Below are 23,664 nucleotides of genomic sequence, written 5' to 3' on the forward strand. Positions count from 1 at the left end.
GGTCACACTCTAGCCTAAATATACTGTTTTCAAGACTCCTCTGTTTAGCAATGTGGTGGATCTAATTCTGACTTCCAGCGAGTCTGTTGTTAACTGAGGTTTTGCACCTGACAAACTAAGAACTTTTCTCTGCACAATTCAGTGTATGAATTATCCAACCACACCATGGCAGAAACACAAACCTTAAAAATCTGTGGGTAAGCTGTATACATATGGTCTGTAAAATTGCATGTCTTGTGTCCCAGGTTGTAAGAACGTCCACTATGATCTGGTATTCATTTTGGACACCTCTTCAAGTGTGGGCAAGGAGAATTTTGAGAAGATCCGGCAATGGGTGGCAAACCTGGTGGAATCTTTTGACGTAGGTGTGGATAAGACACGTGTGGCAGTGGTTCGCTACAGCGACCGCCCAACCGTCGAATTCAACCTGGCAAGGTACAAAACATTGGAGGAGGTCAAACGTGCGGCTGGGAACATCCGCTACCTGGGTGGAAACACCAAGACTGGGGACGCCATCAGCTTCACCACCACCAACATCTTCACAGAGAGGGCAGGAGCGAGACCTGCTGCCAAGGGGATTCAGAAAGTGGCCATCTTGCTAACGGATGGCCAGAGTCAGGATTTTGTTTTGGAGCCGTCGGTTGCTGCAGCAGCTGCTGGGATCAGGTTGTTCGCAGTAGGGATTGGGGAAGCTCTGAAGGAAGAGCTGGAGGAGATTGCAGCCGAGCCCAAAAGCGCTCATGTCTTCCATGTGACCGACTTTGACGCCATCGACAAGATCAGGGGCAGGCTGAGGAGGAGACTGTGCGAGAGTGAGTATTGATGATTTTGACCTTGAACAAGTGACTTTTTTATGTAAAGGAGGTCGCTGGGTCGCTGGTTCGATCCTTGGCTCAGTTGGCGTTTCTGCGTGGAGTTTGAATGTTCTCCCTGCGTTCGCGTGGGTTTCCTCCGGGTGCTCCGGTTTCCCCCACAGTCCAAAGACATCCGGTACAGGTGAATTAGTTAGGCTAAATTGTCCGTAGTGTATGAGTGTGTGTATGTGTGTGGATGTTTCCCAGAGATCGGTTGCGGCTGGAAGGGCATCCACTGCATAAAAACTTGCTGGATAAGTTGGCGGTTCATTCTGCTGTGGCGACCCCGAATCAATAAAGGGACTAAGCCGACAAGAAAATGAATGAATGAATGAATGCATTCATAAAATGTGCAGAACCTACACCTTTAAACCCAAAGTATACTGCGGTTTTACACATGAACTAGCTAGAGTATGTGTTTATAGTGTTAATAAAACATGTCAGGTCCTGCTTCCTTCCTCAATGAACTATGAAATTTGGAGTGCCATTGATCTGGACTAAGCAAGATTCTGAGAAGGGCTTGCTGCCATCTGCCTCATGGATGACTCTTCTTCCCCTCATGGACAGTAGCGACCCCATTGGATAGTTCTTCCAGTAGCTACCATCCTGAAGCACCCACAGAGGCAGACTACCTTGTCCAGCTTAATTGCACTACAAATCTCCACAATTGACTTCTACTTCCTCCAGGGCGGTGGTCATCAAATTTGTTCCTGGAGGGTCGGCGTCCTGCAGAGTTTAGTTCTAACGCTAATCAAACACACCCGAACAAGCTAATCAAGGTCTTACTAGGTATACTTGAAACTTCCAGGCAGGTGTGTTGAGGCAAGTTGGAGCTAAACTCTGCACGAAAACCTACCCTTCAGGACTGAAATTGGTGACCCCTGCTACAGGGGGTCACTCAACCCAAGTTTTATTAATGAAATAAACACCAAATGAAAGTAAAACTGTAGCCCCTTAACTACCACACAAACATAAACAAAACCCCAACATAAATGTCTTATAGGCATGGTCCCCTCCCATCTGTTTACTAACTTCAGTTCTCCATTTATCCTTCTGGAGCTCCTCTGTAGGACTTGAGAATGGTGTGGTCCACCCTAATGTGCTAGCGCCCACGTTCCAGTACCACAGCTCTACTCCCCGCCCCACTTATTGGATAAGGGAGGTTCAAAGTTGTACTGTTCCAGTGTTGTACCAAAGTGGCAAGTTGTCAATTTGGCCTTGCGCTATTTTGGGCTAGACCTACTTTACACAGTCAGCAAGGGCAGTTCAGGACTAATGATTAGAGAGTTAGGCCCCGTTTACACTAGTGCGTTTTAGTTTTAAAACAGCGTTTTAGAATGAAAACGATCCGCGTCCACACTCGCACATCTTGTGACCACACACACACACACACTCTCGGGCAAGCGCTGCAGCCCATCTACCCAGATGAGAGCTCTGCTAGTCGGACTTCTCAGCATCTCCCGTTGGATCTAATCTCACTATATTTATTAAACGTGATATTTCCTTCATCTTATTGTCTATATCTAATGACATATTCCCTGACTTTGGTCATTGGAATCTATTACTTGTTCTCGGGTAACGTGTTTTGGCTAAGTGCAGAGATAAGTTAATGATTAATGTAACCACGTAGCCTACATTCTGTATATTGACTGATCGCTTGCCTTTATTTCCTATAATGTATAAACTTATTGTATGTTATACTTTTATAATGGCCATTATCGATTATTAAAACTGATATTCAGCAAAAGAGAGGGTATGTTTCGTATTTTCTCTGAAATTGAAAGGAGGCAGTAGTTATAGGCAGTGAAGATGACGCTCATAAATGCAGCACGACGCCTCAACATTTCTGCTGTCTGTTAAGCTGCTAATATTAAAATGAAGATAAGCAGTTCCTTAAATCATGTTTGCATTTTATTGTTGAGAAAGTGAAACAACGGAGCCAGGGTGATGTGAATGAAGCTATAAAGTACACTGGTCCCTTTGAAGATTTACCCGTGTCCTCGGTATAGTCTGTTTTCCATATCAAACTGAGAAGAAGAGACTGCAGCCTTGATCAAACTTGCGAAGTCTGAACTTACAAAGAGAGGATGCAGGACTGAATTGTGTGTGTTAGGCTACTTAATATTGAGGAAAAGCCCCAATCAGAGAGGCGAATGTCTGCAACCCCGCCTCCGTTTTCAGATGTCTCCGTTTTCCATCATCCACACTTAGACGGAGCAGCAGCGTATTAGAATGAAAACCGCCTCTCCAGCGTTTTCGAAATGCTCCGTTTTCAGCACTCGAAAACTCCGGCGAAGTGTGGACGGATGGTGTAACCGTAGCAAAACTTATGCGTTTTCAAACTAAAACGCATTAGTGTAAACGGGGCCTTAGACTTAACCCAAATGTTTTAGGTTTGATTCCCTGTACCGGCAGGACTAATTGAGCAGCGGTCTCTTCCATTCTTATTAACTATGACTGAGGTGTCCTTGAGCTAGTCACCTAATCCTTAATTGCTCCTTGGGTGCTGTAGCAAAAGTGCTCTGTAGAAAATCTGCTGTGTGTGTGTGCTCTGGGATGGGTGAAATGCAGGGACAAGTTCCAACTGTGGGTAACCGTACTTTGGGATGATGTCACTTGTTAGTGCGGACAACACTATATCTTATGTTCCCATGAAAGTTTAAAAACCCTTAGGGCAAGCACACTACTCTAAGGTACTAAATTGTGTCTTGGGTTAAAAAGGTAGAGCATGAGAGGTGAAGTCTCAATTTCAAGTTGTTTTACTCCTAAAGGTATTGTTTTCTGACAGTGTAGGTTACGTGTAGTTGACTTAGCATGGATTTAACTTGACGGGTAACTAAAAACATCAGCCATTCAATCTGCTTTCATTGGCACAAAGTCTCATTCACAAGAAAGTCTGTTCTGTGCCATACAAGACTTGTTGGACAGGAACTTTGCGCTCCTTGGTTGGGACATTTCTGTGGTTTCTTGCCTCGGTGAGCACCGAGTAAAGAGGTGTAGTAAGTACTGAAGACGGAAAAGCTCTGAACTCAAGTGCTTTTCCAGATCACATCTGCTCCGCAGGCAAAGATAACCTAAAAGTGCATGTGGGATAGTCTTCAGAGGCCATTACAAACAACAAGCTTGCATTAAAACGATGAATTTAGATGCAGAAATACGAACCGTTGAGGTATGTGGCCTGGATTGACCATCAAAATGCAAATTATGTGTACACATAGAATGTTTTTAGTGATGATGGATGCTCAGCACACCAGACTTAACATTCCTCACTAAAATTAGCCAGACTGCAAAACAACAACACCTGAAGCTCTTCAGTTTGAAGTGGAAATCAGAGTCTTTCCTGCTCTCCAGAAACATTGTGTAGTCAAAGCAAAATTAAAACAACATATGACACATACTGTGGTAAAGACACCGAAGGCACAGTCATTGGTGTTTGAAGAGGTTGTAACGTAAGCATTTTCCGATGTCTAAATTAAGTCGGACAGCCTTGCGGGAAGATAGGGAAGCACTTTGACTTGGCAGGAAGATAAAAAGAGAAAAAGATAACCTGATTCATTGTAAACCCAAACCATGACCCTGCCCTGATTCCAACCAAAGGTCCGAATGACTCAGACTGCAGGAATATCAACTCAGAGATCTCACTGCCAGCTATAGACTTTGTTGTACTATCAGGGATTATCCTTTAAGTGGTCAGAAAGGCTGGAACTGTCCACTTCTGTGATTATCTGGCACAAGCAATGGAATCTAAGAATACTGGTGGCTAGAAAACATGGCATCTCCAAGGTCCAAGTTATTTCTGCTCAGAAAATTATAGTCCTAATGTTCAAAGTTGAACTGGGCTTCAGCAAACTGCATTTATGAGAAAACATCAAAAGCAATGTCTCTTTAAGAGCGCAATTAGTCATTCATTCATTCATTTTCTTGTCGGCTTAGTCCCTTTATTAATCCTGGTTCACCACAGCGGAATGAACCACCAACTTATCCAGCAAGTTTTTACACAGGAGTGCCCTTCCAACCGCAACCCATCTCTGGGAAACATCCACACACACATTCACACACACACTCATACACTACGGACAATTTAGCCTACCCAATTAACCTGTACCACATGTCTTTGGACTGTAGAGGAAACCGGAGCACCCAGAGAAAACCCACGTGAAGGCAGAGAGAACATGCAAACTCCACACAGAAACGTCAACTGAGCCGAGGTTCGAACCAGCGACCCAGCTACCTTCTTGCTGCGAGGCGACAGCACTACCTACTGCGCCACTGCCTCACCCTCAGCGCAATTAGTGTCTTAATTTAAAGCAGTTTTGGGAATATTTTGTATCGGATAAAAATCATTTTAGGAAAATTATATTACCTTAAAAGCTAGCTGAATCAATTCTTAATTTTTATTCCAACATAATAGGGTATATGCACACACACTTTTTATTTCAGTCAGCCAACCCCAGAGCTTCCAGTTAATTGTTATCCCACACAAAATAGCTGCGCTTAAGATCTGATTCCTTCAAAGAACATTAATTTTCACTCCCTGGCTGAGAGACGATATAAAGTAGGTTTTAAACCATTCAATCATATTTTTTTTCACGTCATGTCTTTACAAAATAGAAATTAATTTTACCCCAGTATTTTCAATGGAATTTCTGTGCCAGCCTGCCACTAATGTTGTCGCCTGCGTCTTTCGTCTCTTTTTATGCTTTAACAACCAAATGGATGCTTAAGTCTATTCAACTGATTATATTTGAATTACATTACAACATCGATGCTGTAAAAGGAACATTATGAAGCTAAAAATAGTCACATTAAGCTTTCACCAGAAGTTCATCAATGGGTGAAGAACACTAGAGTTGCTTATAGTCCATTTTGAATTGTTAGCCAAACGAATTTATTGTGTCATATTATTTTTTTTTTATTTCTCAGTCAACTATGATGCAAATTAAAATAAAGATAATGTGTGAAATATAATGTATTTCTAAGCTAGACTAGCATAATAATAAAAAGACAGGCAGACATTTAGTTTGTTTGTTTGTTAGTGTTGAACCAGCAAGTCATAGTAGTATCTCCAACCTGATTTCACCTGGATTTACATCTATGTTGTATTACATCTATGTTGTATCTATCAAGTTCATTTATTTATAGAGCACATTTAAAAGCAGTCACAAGACTGACCAAAGTGCTGTACATAAGACAAGGTAAAAAAAAAGTGAAACTATAAAAACATAGAAATAAGGCAAGAGAAATGTCTGTAAAAATGTAAATGTTGCAGTAAAAAGGACTATTAAAATAATCTTAAAAAGCCAAACTAAAAAGGTACATTTTAAGAAGTGATTTAAAAATAGATCATGATGGAGCCGTTCTAATCACAAGGGGCAAGGTGTTCTACAACCGAGGACCCAAGAGATCTCACGGCAGTGTAAAAATGAAGCAGCTCTGAGAGATTGGATGGGGCTAGACTATGGAGGGATTTAAATACCAGTAAAAGGTATTTTTTACAGGCAGCCAATGAAGCCCTCTTAGAAGAGAGGTAATGTGGTCATGTTTTCTTCTATTACAAATAAATCTAGCAGCAGCATTTTGGACCAACTGAAATCTGGGATTTTGACATGCCACAGTAAAGTGCATTACAGTAGTCTAACCGTGATGTAATAAAAGCGAGGACACCCTACTGAAAAAAACAGCTTAAACCAGCCTAGGCTGGTTGGCTGGTTTTAGCTGGTCGACCAGGCTGGTTTTAGAGGGGTTTTGGCCATTTCCAGGCTGGTTTCTAGCCATTTTCAGCCTGGTATTAGCTGGTCAGGCTGGGAGATGACCAGCTAAAACCAGCTTGACCAGCCTAGCCAGGCTGGGAGCCCAGCCAAAACCAGCTTTGTCCAGCTTAAACCAGGCTGGTCAAGCTGGTGTTAGCTGGATTTGTCTGGTCATTTTCCAGCCTGACCAGCTAAGAACAGGCTGGAAATGGCTGGAAACCAGCCTGGAAATGGCCAAAACCCCTCTAAAACCAGCCTGGTCGACCAGCTAAAACCAGCCAACCAGCCTAGGCTGGTTTAAGCTGGATTTTTCAGCAGGGCAGCCATCAGGTTTTTTACTTTAGACAGCAAATGTAGTTGATAAAAACTGGAGCCAATAACTGAACTGATCTGTTTGTATAGTTTCAATGACTCATAAAGGATGACACCTAGATTGTGGACATGGGGGATCTGGATGCATTATCTGAATAAGCAGCCCAAATTTAGGCAAGAGGCCTAAACATTCCAATCAGCCAATCAGAATTAAGGGATAGGTCTACCAATTATGTTAAGTTTACGCTTACGGTTAGGCTTATACACTTTTACATGATTGCCAATAGGTATAGATTACATTTTCGAAGTAAAATGATGTTCCAGGATCAGGATAGATGTTAATCCACGATCACATCATAATTAGCAAAATCAAGATGTGTATCATAGTATTAAAAAAATTGGTTTCATAAGGAAAGTTTAATTTATTTTCAACAGGTTTAAGTGACTTGTCACCGTTCCAGTACTCTGGGCCATTTTTAGCACGCTTGAAATAAATGAAAAGCGTGTTTGACTGGATAGTTTCATCATTTAGTGTGTCTGGGCTTGGGTTCAGGTCGGTGGTCCACCCATGACCGCAGCACGCCAGATCTGTAATCAGCAATGGGACGCTGCTAAACAGAACAGCAGTGCACTGTAATAGCGTTGGGTGTGCTAATTTTCTCGTGTTTGCTTTAGCATCTGTTCTCCCTGTTTCCTAAATCTGGTTTTGATTAACTTAATGGACATTTCCAACAAGAGAGAAAACATTTGATTAAGCTCTTCCCTTTCTCGTGTGTCTCTGAGGACAGTTCACACACTCGCCTGGAAGAGGAATATTTTGGTTTGGACTCAGGTCACAATGGTGGAGGAGAATTTTCTCTGTTGTGCATCGAATGAAACTTGGATGTGAGAAGTTTTAGTTAATTACACTGGCATTGAGTGGTTTCTAGCTGTCTTCATAAGCAAATCTCACAGTGTAAGCAGCGCTTAAGTGAGTCAGTCAGTCAATCAATAACCAGCCTTACTAAAAACCCAAAAATATGTTTATTTTTTTGTGTAGTTGGTAAGGCATGGTAATTCATAAATTCCTTATGGTTTTGCTACAATAACCATGGTTTAACCGTGGTATTTGTAGTAAAATGTTTTTCATATAAAATGGTAATTATACCTCATTTTCATTCCCAACTTTGGTTCATTTTTGTAAGCGATGGCATAGTGGTGACACTCATAATTTATATCCAGACACTGTTTATTCAGTTTAGCAGCTGAGAATCCCTGCCTTGATGTTTTTCTTCTTCTTTTTTTATAACACAGCAGCACAGTGATGTGTCTGAATGTGAACGAACTCCTGATAAAAGTCAGGAAAGTCCTGCCTAAACCACGGCGAATGAAGCTCTGCACAAGACTTTTGGCCAGCGGAGAAATTAAAATGGTCGTGCCCAACTGAGTCTGGTTCCCTCAAGGTTTTTTTTCTTCACTCCCAACAGGTGAAGTTTTTTTTTCCCTCTCCGCTGTCGCCACTGCCTCGCATGGTTCAGGATTGGTAGAGCTACGCATCGATGAATTTGCTCTTCAGTGTTTGAACTCTCAGTAATGATTAAATCACACTGAACTGAGCTAAACTCAACTGAACTTAAACACTAAAACCTGAACCACACTGTTCCAGTTACTATGACCATTTATGTGAAGCTGCTTTGACACAATCTACATTGTAAAAGCGCTATACAAATAAAGCTGAATTGAATTATGTAATCCAATAATACTTTGGTTTGCTTTAAGAAATAAGCTAGGCGCTAACAAGAAAATCAATGCAGAAGTCTTGGATAAACAACGTAGAGACGCAACAGTCTGAAGGCTGTGTTCTTCTCAGTCCATCATTTTAGTTTCATGGGCACTCTCTAAATTACAGCCTTCATGCCACAGCTGAAGGAAGTCAACTCGATAGAGCACAGTTAGAAATCACTCATATGTGCCACCATTTAAACAATGACGCACGACTGGCTTTTGATTGCTTTGTCATTTCCCCAGTTAAAGGAAATAGGTATGTCAAAAACAACTCTTTATGGACAACCCGGTTATTTAGTTACTTGTTATTTAGCAGCATGCTAACTGAGGAGTTGGTCCACTAATCCCATGTTCATAATATGCAGTGACACTCTGATTTTGGCATATTTTTGAGGTATTTTGTTGTGGTCGACAATCCCGTAATCTGATACAGTGACTGTTAAAGGTTCAGGAAACCCTGGAGAACTTTTTTTTATATTAACAGATGTGTGTGTGTGTTGAGCATCAGTTAAGTCGATGTTAGCACCTGTCAGCTTTAATTGTAGGGAAAACTGGATAATTTTGAGCATTTGTCAGCTAATTTCAGCTTACGGGTTTAAAATGATTTTTGGGGCGGGATCAAAATCGGCGACGTAGCGCAGTACTGCAAGTGCAATGATGACACGTCAGTTTCTCATTATTATTCATAGCGGAGTTTTCTTATCCTATGAGAAGAGCCGGCTGCTTAATTATTCATGAGAGCACGTGCTTTCCGAAGGCAAGACAGTCCTGCCAGTTTCAAGCAAGCTGTGAGCCATGGAGTCACGGACCCACGGCACGCAGTAGCCGTTCATGAAGGCTCGTGTTTGTTTCCATGATCCACGGGGTTTGTTGCATGTTTTTTTCCCTGCGATCTTGTCAGGGCCGATCATACAGCAAAGCTGTGTGTGTGCTGCAAGCATTTTTGTCGGGAGAGCAGTACGAGAATTGAAGAATGGCGGACGTTGACTTTTATCAGGAGTTCGTTCACATTCAGACACATCACTGTGCTGCTGTGTTTGCCTAAATCCTCTATATTACCAGCAGGGCTAATGGTTAAAATAGGCAGGTCAGGAGACCTGCTGCACTGAGTCTGCATTCAAGATCTATAATAGACCCGGGGATCGAGGGAGAATCCTTATTTATAGTGTTTACATGAACACATTTATCTTTATAATGATAAAAATTATGGTTATGTGTATATGAAATTACGAATAACAAATGTAGCATGGCATTAAATTACTGTTTATTTCTTTTGCATTTTAACTTTGTGAACTATAAACTCATGCGTCTCCTCACGGTTTGTGTCTCATTTTGTGAGCTAACTGTCAACACTCCCCTGCTGGCCACGCCCACTCCTGCCCGATGCTCGCGGAGCTCCACGCCCATTAATCATGCATCATTTGAAAAAATTCTGAAGTAGACTTTTACCGAAAGTGGGGGGTGTCATGGCCCTTTAAGAAACATAAATGTAGTGTGAATTTGGCATATAAGGAACCAAGGTGATTAAATTGACACTGCATCCCAAAAATTGAACTGAATATTATTGTTTGTTAATTTCTCAATAATTGTATTTTCAAGAGTTCACATTAGCTGATGATTGATTATAAAGCTTGTTTGGCGTGCTGTCCCGGGAGAGAGCCCTGAGCTCATAAGACCCTCGAGCCCGGGGCTCCCTCTCGTTTGCAAGGCAAGAGGGGAGTTTGAGCTCAGGTAGATCTGGAGAACTCCCCTGCTGCAGTAGCTAATGAACAGATAACCATTTACTAGGAGCATGTCTATGATGCCAATTTGGGTTAGTCAATCAACTTAGGTCGCATGTTTTTGGAAGGTGGGAGGAAACCAGAGAACCCCGGGGGAACCCACGTGAGCACGGGGAGAACGTGTAAACTCCGCACAGAAACGTTGGCTGGCTTGGTAAGGACTAGAACCAGTGAGGCAACAGTGCTAACCACTGGGCCACAGTGCCACCTATCTAGGAAAAGAGAAGGACTAGGGGTGGAAGGAGGGATTCTTCGAAACGAAGATGGCTGTCATATAGAATTGGGGTACTTATAGTGGCTTAGGAATCCTCTGATTGGTGAATCATGAATTGAATAATGCGGGGCCGGCTGCAAGCAATCATTAGCATGTGATCCTCTCGAAATTAGTTTATAAATAAACTTCACCCTAACTTATTAATAAACTTCACCTTCACAACCTAACCCTTATTAACGTTTACCCCCATCCCAACCCTCAACCCAACCGTCACAGTAATATAAAAACAGTAGTTGTACTGAGTATTAATTATGTTATTTATTAAATTACCCAATACATTTTATTTTATTAACGCCTACCCCAACCCTAAACCCAACCGTCACAGTACTTGAAAAATATACAATCTTGTAAGGCTATACAATCTTAAAATAAATATGCTATATTGATGTGTGTATCCGTATCCTATCTAGACTTGAAATGCTTCTCAGAAAAGGTCTGGAGATGAAGTACAGTAATTAGTTATGTCAAAGTGAGTACAACAAAAACAGAGAACACCACATGCTTCACGCGTGCTTAAAATTATTAAAACGATCGACGTCATTCATTTACACAAGTGGAACATGCAGAGTTACATGAAATATTTTGTCGATTAACCCCTGTGCAACTTAAAAATAAGGTACATTTTTAAAAATGTTTAACTTTTTAATTGTTTGCAACCACACATTAAAAAAAATTCAGTGTACAGATTCACCTGCAGTGTCATGCCTTGACACAGAAAGACAAAACCTGCACATTATCTAAAGCAGCAGTTCTCAAACTCTTTTCATCAAGTACCACCTCAGAAAAAAATGGTCTCTCCAAGTACCACCATAATGAGCAGTATTGAAATAGAGTAGCGTAGTAGGCCCAGTAAAGCAGCTACAGCTCTATTTTATTGTTTTAATTCCTGTTTATTTTTGTCAGCCACTTTAAACGTTATAAATAGCTTGAATATTAACTGTATTTAACAAATAAATTAACTAAATTAACGAAAGCAAACTAAAAACGTCAACATTTAAATTAAAATGTGCTTTTAAACGTTAAAAATGACAAGTTACTGTTTTAAAAGCTAAAAAAAAAGAAAAATCTGTACTTAAATGTAAAGTATTGACATGTTAGCTTATTCATCAACACCTAGACCTCATAAATATAGACTATATGTCGTCATATTCATATATAAAATAATTTTTGATAGATTTTAAAATAGGCGAGGCAGTGGCGCAGTAGGTAGTGCTGTCGCCTCACAGCAAGAAGGTCGCTGGTTCGAACCTTGGCTCAGTTGGCGTTTCTGTGTGGAGTTAGGCTAAATTGTCCGTAGTGTATGAGTGTGTGTGTGAATGTGTGTGTGGATGTTTCCCAGAGATGGGTTGCGGCTGCAAGGGCATCCGCTGTGTAAAAACTTGCTGGATAAGTTGGCGGTTCATTCCGCTGTGGCGACCCCGGATTAATAAAGGGACTAAGCCGACAAGAAAATCAATGAATGAAAGATTTTAAAATATATGTAGCATGTACATATGACATTTAATTCCTCCCTGTACCACTAGAAGGAAGCCCGCGTACCACTAGTGGTACAAGTACCACAGTTTGAGAACCACTGCTCTAAAGTATCTAAAAAAGAAGCGATATATAGATGTCAGCTGTACTGGTGAAACGATTCGGCTCAAATTACGGATGCAGCACAAATATAGCAAGCCAGGTGCTCCTTTCTCCAGCCCCTATTTGCACCAGTGGGCGGCTGAGCTCTCTTTTTATTTTTATTTTTCAGTGGTCTGGAGGGTGAAGTTTGTATTGGGGTTTGGGGGTTTTAATGAGAGTCACATTGAGGACACTGCATGGGACAGAGGCGTAACTGTGTCGGGTGACCTGACCCCTGTAAAGTGGAATTCGTCGAGAAGTTGAGGCCTCTTAAATGCTACAAAGCGCTTTTTATAGGAGCGATTAAAGAAAATTACAGGGTCTGATCGTACATGATTGTCAGGGCCGCGATCAGCCGCTGTGGTTTGGGCGTCTGCCTGGTCCATGCCAAGAGTGTGTGCGTGTGTGGGAGAGAGGAAGGGATAAAAATATCATTTGATCAATGTCACTTTTTAGGTTTATAGGGATTTTTGTGTTTGTATATTTATTAGGAGGGAAGACATTGATTTGGTCTTTAAATAAGGATGAATTACTAGATTGGTTTAGGATAATTAGCATAATTTATGCATCATTAAATGCCAAAATTTTAATTTAAAGTTTGGCGTATGAGACCAGTTCCCAACATACATTCTTTTTCGGCAGGTTAGACTAAGCTATCTTTCTAACTATCTAGTGTGCTCAGCAAATATGAGCTCACCCACCACACAAATGAATATATTCTATAGGAAGCTTTATTATATTTGTGCATATGCATTACATTAGTCAGTACTGAAGCCAAATCTGGAGCTAATCTAACAAGATAACTTGCAATAAGGGTACAAAAATTGGTAGCCCAAATTTATATGTTAGTGAAAAATGTTAAATACAATTTTCAAAAATGGCAAAAATCCAAAGAAAAAAATAAATAAATACAATTTTGCAATTTTTGCAATATTTTGCATGAATTAAATGTATTATCTTCCCATAAAAATGATCTGTGACTAAAATATTATTTTATTAAATACATCTGTTTCCCAGAGATGGGTTGCGGCTGGAAGGGCATCCGCTGTGTAAAAACTTGCTGGATAAGTTGGTGGTTCATTCCGCTGTGGCGACCCCGAATTAATAAAGGGACTAAGCCGACAAGAAAATAAATGAATGAATAAATATATCTGTTTAATAAATCTATCTATAGTCAAGCCCGAATTTATTCATTCCCCACACAGTAAAAAATGATATCATCAATTAGTCGTGACAGCGTGTTTTTAGGTCATAGTAACCTAATATTCTAATTGAATCATGTTCTAACTTAATTTTATAAGTTATGCAAGCTGTTTTAAGTCAGTTTAACATAAAATAAGTTCAGTGGACTCATTAGGTTAATTTGATTTAACTTAAAAAGTTAAGGCAACCAGGATTTTTTACAGTGCAGGGTTGTATATTTACTGTTTTATACACTGTAAAAAAACTTCAGTGAAACTGACAAAAATATTAAAGTAAACCTGATTATGTTATTAATTTAAGTTAAACTACCATAAAAATGACATTATATAATTTTATGTTATACGTTATATTTTATGTTTATCACTGTTTTATAATTTTTACAGTGTTATATATTATTTTAATTGTACTTAATTTTCATGTATTAGCTTGTATCTTTCTTTTATTTTTTTTTTATTTATATATTTATTTATATATATATATATATATATATATATATATATATATATATATATATATATATATATATATATATATATATATATATATATATATATATATATATATATATATATGGTGTTTAAAAAATTAAAAACTGCTTTAATCCTAGCTGAAATAAAACAAATACGACTTTCTCCTAAAGAAAAAATATTATCAGACATACTGTGAAAATGTACTTGCCCTTGAAAAACATTTACAAAAGAAAAAAAAATCAAAGGGGGTTTATTAATTCTGACTTCAACTGCAAATATATATATATATATATATATATATATATATATATGTATGTATGTATGTATGTATGTATGTATGTATGTATGTATGTATGTATGTATGTATGTATGTATGTATATATATATATATATATATATATATATATATATATATATATATATATATATATATATATATATATATATATATATATATATATATATATATATACAACCCTGCACTGTAAAAAATCCTGGTTGCCTTAACTTTTTAAGTTGAATCAAATTAACTTAATGATTCCACTGAACTTATTTTATGTTAAACTGACTTAAAACAGCTTGCATAACTTATAAAATTAAGTTAGAACATGATTCAATTAGAATATTAGGTTACAATGACCTAAAAACACGCTGTCACGACTAATTGATGATATCATTTTTTACTGTGTGGGGAATGAATAAATTCGGGCTTGACTATAGATAGATTTTTAAACATATATTTAGTCATTCATTCATTCATTTTCTTTTCGGCTTAGTCCCTTTCTTAATTTGGAACACAGCGGAATGAACCGCCAACTTATCCAGCATACTGTATTTTTTACGCAGCAATTGTCTTTCCAGGTGCAACCCACTACTGGGAAACATCCATACACACTCATTCGCATACATACAATACGGACAATTTAGCTTACCAAATCCCCTGTAGCACATGTCTTTGGACTGTGGGGGAAACCGTTTCCCCCACAGTCCAAAGACATGCCTTGTAGGTGAATTGGATGAACTAAATTGTATGTGCGCGTGTGTGGGTGTTTTCCAGTATTGGGATGCGGCTGAAAGGGAAAGCCGAAGGAAATGTGTTGAACACAAAAAGGAAACTCATAATTGTTTGTAGGGAGAGTGGTGAGTAAATATAATTTTTGGGTGAACAATCCCTTTATTGTTAGCCAGTTACTGTACATCACCTGTAGATCATTTCCTGTATTAATTTACTCCAATTAAAAGACCAAACAAAAGCAGTAAGCGCTCATTCACTAGTCTCCCAGCTAATATTAGCATTGTTCCTTAGCACTAACGTGTTGATCTCTAGAAATAGCACATTCTCATCACAGATGCCGTAGTAAAGCAAGTCTGTCGGTGTTGCGTTTCCTCCTGTCATCGCTGCTGTCACTAGCCGTGTGTCGCCATTTGAAATCTGCCTGTTTGTACGTCCTAAATTATCACTGCTTCGACGTTAGCATAGTTGGACGCCGCCAAACCCAGGCCTGCTGGACCAGCCAGTAACTTTCGCCACGTCTTGAGTGCCAGCATCCCGGAGTCATAAGTTATGCCCCACGTCTTCACTCCAGCGCTTGGAAAAGGTCCTCTAATAGTCTGTCTTCAAGCGCTAAGAGGAAGATGGATACTGTTACAGTCACAACTATTCATTTCCTTCAGCTGCTAGTAAAATCATACCTCTTCAAAGTGAGGAATGTTTACTGCCCAGACTCTTATTCTTATGAACATTTTAGATATTTGTACTTATGAAAAGCTTAAAAAATAAATATAAATCAATTTTGAGACCTTTTATGTTGCTTTTTTGACACATAAACGCTTCAAAAAGTGATTAGTCGACTTATAAAAGTGAGTAAAATATTGCTTTTAAAGGGATGAGTTGACTTTACTTGAATAAAGTGAGTAACCTTGTTAGGTTGTAAAATCATACCTCTTCAAAGTGAGGAATGTTTACTGCTCAGACTCTTATTTGTATCATATTTCAGACATTTGTACTTATGAAAAGCTTAAAAAATAAATATAAATCAATTTTGAGACCTTTTATGTTGCTTTTTTGACATAAACACTTCAAAAAGTGATTAGTCGACTTATAAAAGAAAGAAAAATATTGCTTTAAAAGGGATAAGCTGACTTGAAAAAAGTGAGTAACCTTGTTACCAGTAAATCATACCTCTTCAAAGTGAGGAATGTTTACTGCCCAGACTCTTATTCTTATAAACATTTAAGACATTTGTACTTATGAAAAGCTTAAAAAATAAACATAAAACATTTTTGAGACATTTTTTGTTGCTTTTTTGACACATAAATGCTTCAAAAAGTGAATATTTGACTTATAAAAGTAAGTAAAATATTGCTTTTAAAGCGATAAGCTGATTTGAATAAAGTGAGTAACCTTGTTAGCTGTAAAATCATACCTCTTTAATGTGAGGGATGTTTACTGCTCAGACTCTTATTCTTATAAACATTGAAGACATTTGTACTTATGAAAAGCTTAAAAAATAAATATAAATCAATTTTGAGACCTTTGATGTTGCTTTTTTGACACATAAATGCTTTAAAAAATGATTAGTCGACTTATAAAAGTGAGTAAAATATTGCTTTTAAAGGGATGAGTTGACTACTTGAAAAAAGTGAGTAACCTTGTTAGCTGTAAAATCATACCTCTTAATGTGAGGAATGTTTACTGCTCAGACTCTTATTTGTATCATATTTCAGACATTTGTACTTATGAAAAGCTTAAAAAATAAACATAAAACATTTTTGAGACCTTTTTTGTTGCTTTTTTGACACATAAATGCTTCAAAAAGTGAATATTTGACTTATAAAAGTAAGTAAAATATTGCTTTTAAAGCGATAAGCTGACTTGAATAAAGTGAGTAACCTTGTTAGCTGTAAAATCATACCTCTTTAATGTGAGGAATGTTTACTGCCCAGACTCTTATTCTTATAAACATTTAAGACATTTGTACTTATGAAAAGCTTAAAAAATAAATATAAATCAATTTTGAGACCTTTTATGTTGCTTTTTTGACACATAAATGCTTTAAAAAGTGATTAGTCGACTTATAAAAGAAAGAAAAATATTGCTTTTAAAGGGATGAGTTGACTTTACTTGAAAAAAGTGAGTAACCTTGTTAGCTGTAAAATCATACCTCTTTAATGTAAGGGATGTTTACTGCCCAGACTCTTATTCTTATAAACATTTCAGACATTTGTACTTATAAAAAGCTTAAGAAATAATTATAAAGCATTTTTGAGACCTGTTTTGTTGCTTTTTTGACATAAACACTTCAAAAAGTGATTAGTCGACTTAAAAGAAAGAAATATATTGCTTTTAAAGGGATGAGTTGACTTTACTTGAAAAAAAGTGAGTAACCTTGTAACCAGTAAATCATACCTCTTCAAAGTGAGGAATGGTTACTGCTCAGACTCTTGATATTTCAGACATTTGGACTCGCGAAAAGCTTAAAAACATTTTTGAGAATTTTTTTGACACGACACAAACAACAAAAAGCGATTAGCTGACTTATAAAAGTGAGTCGATCTATTGCTTTCACAACGGTGAGTTGTCTTTACTTGAATAAAAGTGAGTAAACCTGTTAGCTAGTAAAGCTACTAGACTGTAAAAAATCCTGGGTTCCACACATTTGTGTTGGGACAATATGAAGGAATAAAGTTAATTTGCAAATTTTTACAAATTGAAGTGGATCGAGCAAAAAACAATTAAATTGATACAATGAAATCAATAATCAGTAATAATAATACCTTACATTTATATAGCGCTTTTCTTTTACACATTTTTGGGCGAACCTCCTCATTCACCACCAGTGTGCAGCATCCACCTGGATGACATGATAATAGTCTTATTATGCCAGACCGCACACCACACGATTGGTGGAGAGAGTGATGAAACCATCGATGTTTTGAGGATGGTTAGGAGGCCATGATGGATAGAGGTCAGTGGGCAAATTAGGCCGGATGCCAGGGTTAAACCTCTACTTTTTTCGAAGGACATCCCGGGATTTTTAACAACCTCTGTTTAATGTCTAATCCGCCGAAAGACAGCGCTCATTGAGCAGGATAGAGTCAATAAAATGGCTCATAAGAACTCCCACAGACCGCCTGTTGAGCACCCCCTGCTGGCCTCACTAACATCACTTCCGGCAGCAACCTAGCTTTGTGGTCTCCCATTCAGGTACTGATCAGGTTTAGTTAGAGTGGGTGGCCATGTGAAAGTTGCAGAGAGCTAGCTGCCAGCCGAGGAATGTTTACTGCTCAGACTCTTATTCTAATAAACATGTCAGAAAATTTTACTAATTAAAAGCTTCAAAAATCAATATAAACCATTTTTAAGAACTGTTTTGACACATTAACGATGTAAAAAAGCAATTGGTTGACTTTACTTAAAAAAAAAAGCAAGTACACCTATTGCTTTAACAGCTATAATTTGACTTTACTTTAAAAATCTAGCAAACCTGTTGCCTTAGAAATGTTTAGTAAATCAAGTAAAAGTCAATTCTCACTTTTAAGGCAAGATTCACTCACATTTTTTAAGGGAAAGTTCACCCAAAAGTGAACAATCTGTCATCGTTTATTCACCCTTCACTTGTTCAAAACCTGTTTACGTTTTTTTTGAGCACAAAAGAAGATATTTTGAAGAAAGCTGGAAACCTGTAACTATTGACTTCCATAGTAAATTATTTGTTTTTCCTACCATGGAAGTCAATGGTTGCAGGTTTTCAGCTTTCTTTAAAATATCTTCTTTTGTGTTCAACAGAAGAAACTCAAACAGGTTGAAGGTGAATAAGTAGTGAGTAAAATGTAAATTTTTGGGTGAACTGTATTTTTAATGAGTTAACTTATCATTTAAAGAGCAAATTTTGATAAATATTTATTCTGCATATTGTAGATTGCCCTCTAATTTTGTTGTGTGTACAGTTTGTGTACAGCATATCGCAATCTGGTCTTAATGATTTTCAATGGCATCACATATGAACCCAGTTTTTAATGTTATTAGGTCTTTTTGAGATGTCTCCATTTGAATGAAGATGTCTAAAAACAATTGCGATATTCAGAAGCTCATTTGCTATTTTCTATGCAAGAAAGAAATGCCTTCATGAAAACAGAAAAGAGGTCACGCTAAGGTGAATTTTTTTCACAGCTCTATCTAAATCCATTGTCATCCTAATTATGTTTATAGTCTTAACATAAAGCGTTTAAATGTTAAATATTTCAGAATAAAAAGGTTTTTGTCACTGGTAAAATACCACGGCAGATTGCCTGGGCACCAGGAGCCAGTGCAAGAAAATGTCAACTTAATAATAAGTCGGCTTTTATAAGTGCAGATGTTTAAAACATTTCCGGAGACCCTTGTACTGTTAATAAAGGACAGACTGCAGCACCTCTAATTACAAACCAAGTCAAATAAGTCTCAAAATATGGTGGAAATAAATTGCTCTCTATAAGCCAAACACCCGTGGAGAGCTGTATAGTTCAGGAGGTTATAAAAACCAAAAAAATGCTCACTCATAATGTTGTGTTTTTTTCCCCAGATGTTCTGTGTCCCAATATGAAAGTCCAGGCGGGTCGTTTTAGACCGAACAGCACCAGTGCAGGACTGACGGAGGTCCCAGGTAATGATCGCATGTTTTTACAATAATAAGCTGGTGGACAAAAGTGTCAAGTAAGCACCTAAGGCAGGGGTGTCGAAACTACGGCCCGCGGGCCATCTGTATGAAGGTAATTCAGTAGCAATACTCGAGAGCTTGCAAATGTAAATGTGAGCACTTGTGATAAGAATATTTGTATGTGTAGGTTGAAATGTACACTTACAGCTCTGATGTGAACAGCTGAAATCCTCGATTTGCACACACACACAACAATCCACACACTTGTGTTTTGAATTGGAAGTTGCAGATTAATAGTTGTGTATTTGTAAAATGTCATTCACAAATACAAAGTGACAGACACACGTGTGCAAGGCAAATTTGATTGCATCTCCATTCTACAACCACAGGTCGGCACTCACAACCTCTCAGATTCGTCAGTACAACTACAAATCTCCCGCGCTCTGACTTTTGCTACACATCTCCCGCGATCTCTGTAGCAGAACTCATCTGTGCACTCGCAGATGCAGAGGCGTGAGCAGCGCGGGGCGGGGGAGGGGCGGGGCTGGTGTAAAGCTGTTTCATTGGCTGAAGCCTGACCAATGAACAATGCCAGCAGCCAACAGGACTGAGGTGCAAAATAATCATTTGCCACGATTATTTTATTATTTAGGGTTTATTTCAACTATTTTCTGAAAAGATTTTTGTTAAATATCATTAATTCTACTGTAATGTACATACCAGTAAAAGAGCAGCAAAGCCAGTTTATTGGCTACAGCGAGCCAATGAGATGGGGCGTTTCTGTTTGTCAGCACACAGGGCAGCTCACGTTGTTGGAGGCCTCGAGCAATCAGAGGGTAAGTTATGATTTTTTAATAATTATCTATATGTTCAATACTGTTAGCTAAGCTAAGGACTGTGCTGGGTGCTTCTCTTGTTTGTTTATTTATATAAGAAACAGTTATGAGTAATCTAGGAGCTGCTTTCAATCATGTTATATGGTTCTAAAGATACGATTCAACCCACATGAAATAAGTTGTAATAGTATTTATAGCAAATAATAGTACGTTTTTGAACCATACTAACTATAATAAACTGTATTATACTGTATATATTGCAGTATCTACAACTTTGTTAATGAATGCAACAGCACACTGTAGTATTAACTAGCATAAACTTTAATAAATTGAAGTATACTTATATGTATATATATATATATATATATATATATATATATATATATATATATAGCTTAAATTTGAAAAAAATTGAAATATAGCTATCTGTTTAAAACTAAACATTCTAATGCCAATTTTTATGCAAATATCAAGTTGAAACAAATCTGTTAAGAACACGCATTTATATGTAAAACCTAATACATTTTAAAGCAGTTTCATTTCTTTCTAATTTATACATCTACATGCATTACATCTGATTTAGGTCCACAGCTTGCATCCTTCAACATGATATGTGTGTTCAAAGGAAGAGCAACTAGGTGAGGGTAGACAGTGTCCATCGCTCAGCTGAGGGTCCACTTTGAGCATCTCATCTGCAGGGTTAAGCAACATAAGCTGAACAGTCATCATCTCTCTCTATTACAGCGAGCATCAACTAGCTTTACACAACGGCCTGCTTTCTGACCATTAATAAAGGCTTGAGCAAAGTATTAAAGAGGAGATAACATTTGATGGGTAATGATGAAGTTGGATTTACCACCTCCATCTCATTATGAACAAGGAAAAACCCTGAAATATTTCAATACAAGTAACTAGACATTTGCACTGCACTTATTTGGACTGTAAATTTTATTTGACAAATTACATTCCCTTACAGAACAGGTGTCAAACTCAGTTCCTGGAGGGCTGCAGCTTTGCAAAGTTTAGTTCTAACCCTAATTAAACACACCTGATCAAACTAATTGAGTCCTTCAGGTTTGTTTGAAACTTTCACTTAAGTGTGTTGAAGCAGGGTTGCAACTAAAAACGTGAAGGGTTACGGGCCTTCAGGAACTGAGTTTGACACCTCTGCTTTACAGTAAAGTGTAAAAATAATACATTAAACAATTATCAAAATAAAAGTTGTGTGTTGGTGAGTGTGTGTTTTGTTCAAATCTGTAGTCATCTTGGCAGGTAAAAAGAGAAAATTAAGTCGGCTTCCTCTTGAACGATCTGAATCATTTTGAAGTGTTTGTAGATGAGCTGGATCCTCATGTCATCTTTAGCATGAATAAAATCCTATTCAAGCTTTGCAGCTTCTCTGAGTTCCTCATCGACTTGAAACACGCTGATCTCTCCTGTCACTCCATCCTTACAGGAAACTGAGAAATAACCTATAGTTAGTAACGTTCATAATTAAAAAAGTGATATAAAGGACACACTGTACACAAACATGTAAATAGATAGATGGATAGATAGACATGATGCAGGTTATAATAACCAAAACCGGTATGATCTGTAAGAAACTGAAACGCCTAGTGTTATTTTTAATTGCTATTAATGTGTGTGTGTGTGTAAATATACTTCAATTTATTAAAGTTTATGCTAGTTAATACTACAGTGTGCTGTTGCATTCATTAACAAAGTTGTAGATACTGCAATATATACAGTATAATACAGTTTACTATAGTTAGTATGGTTCAAAAACGTACTATTATTTGCTATAAATACTATTACAACTTATTTCATGTGGGTTGAATCGTATCTTTAGAACCATATAACATGATTGAAAGCAGCTCCTAGATAACTCATAACTGTTTCTTATATAAATAAACAAACAAGAGAAGCACCCAGCACAGTCAGTGGCGTAGCGCAAAATGCGGAGGCCCCCCTGCAGGGATCACCGACGGGGCCCCCAGTTGAAGGCGGGGGGGTATGGGGGGGGGGATTGGGGGGGATATACACATATACACATAGATATAGATATACACATATATCTATGATCGGGAGTTTTCCTGGATGTTAGTATGCATTTTTTTATATGAAAATTTTTATTTGACATCACTTTTCTACATTGATGGATCACTTATCGCACGGGCATTCCTGACAAAAAGCTTGTGTTTGTGTGTATGAAAATGTACTATTCACTCTCCCTGTTAAATTTGATCTAATCATGTGCTGCTTTCACTTCTCATACTGACGGAGCCGACAATAATACAATTTTCTGGCAGCGCAGCATCTCTTTGTCATATTTCTTTTGCATTGTTTGCTGATTTATTCAACAAACCTAGCATAAACCGAGTGTTTAGTGCGAGTTGGTGCTACTTTGCCTTATGGTGAATGCAGTAAGTGACTATAGATATTATTATCAATAACGTGACCTGTTTAGCACAAATTTAAAAACATACAAAACAAAAAAAAACTTAATCCTATGAAATGTTCTGCCTTTGTGCTTTGTTTTCTTTGTTTGCTCGTTACTACACTCGTAGACAGCGCTTAAGTCCAGCATCTTCACGTAATAACACTGTCTTGACTAGTGCGGTTGAATGACATTTGTCCTGGGAGCACTGTAGCAATGTGGCGGCGCTATAGACGCATGCTCAGGGTCCCTATGCAATATCTAGTGAATATATCTATGTCACAAATTGAGGAGCGGGGAAAGGAGGCGGAGTGGCGTGACAACGCGGGGAATCCTTCACAAACTGAGGAGCGATCACAAACCGAAAGTGGCGAGAGCGTCAAAGTACCCAGAAGTCATTCATTTTTTAACGAGAACCGGCGGCGAGAAACAGCGGCGCGTCTTCATTGGCTATGACGCTGTTCGGCGGCAAGCAATCAGAATGAAGTAGTCCACCGCTTGAGCGGAGTTCAGAGAACACAGACCTGTAAACTTTGGTTCCGACCACAGTTGTTCCCAAGAGTTTGATTATTGCGATTCCTGGATTTTCAATTATTAAAAATCGCGACGACGTGGGGCCCCCTAATCACGCGGGGCCCCCCCGCGGTGCGTGCCCTGCGGGCCCGTCCGCTACGCCACTGAGCACAGTCCTTAGCTTAGCTAACAGTATTGAACATATAGATAATTATTA

At 38.3% G+C, this 23,664-nt stretch overlaps 1 protein-coding gene across 4 annotated transcripts in view; it reads left to right on the forward strand.

The window, feature by feature from the left end:
* Positions 1-23,664, forward strand: part of col22a1 (collagen, type XXII, alpha 1) — a 129,822-nt gene that overhangs the window by 11,660 nt on the left and 94,498 nt on the right. For all 4 annotated transcript variants that reach the window (XM_073930460.1, XM_073930461.1, XM_073930462.1 and 1 more), the window contains 2 exon segments: positions 246-812; positions 19,587-19,667. In XM_073930460.1, coding sequence (XP_073786561.1) covers positions 246-812; positions 19,587-19,667 — 648 coding nt within the window.

This window comes from Danio rerio, chromosome 19 (assembly GCF_049306965.1).
Source record: "Danio rerio strain Tuebingen ecotype United States chromosome 19, GRCz12tu, whole genome shotgun sequence".
Taxonomy (NCBI): domain Eukaryota; kingdom Metazoa; phylum Chordata; class Actinopteri; order Cypriniformes; family Danionidae; genus Danio; species Danio rerio.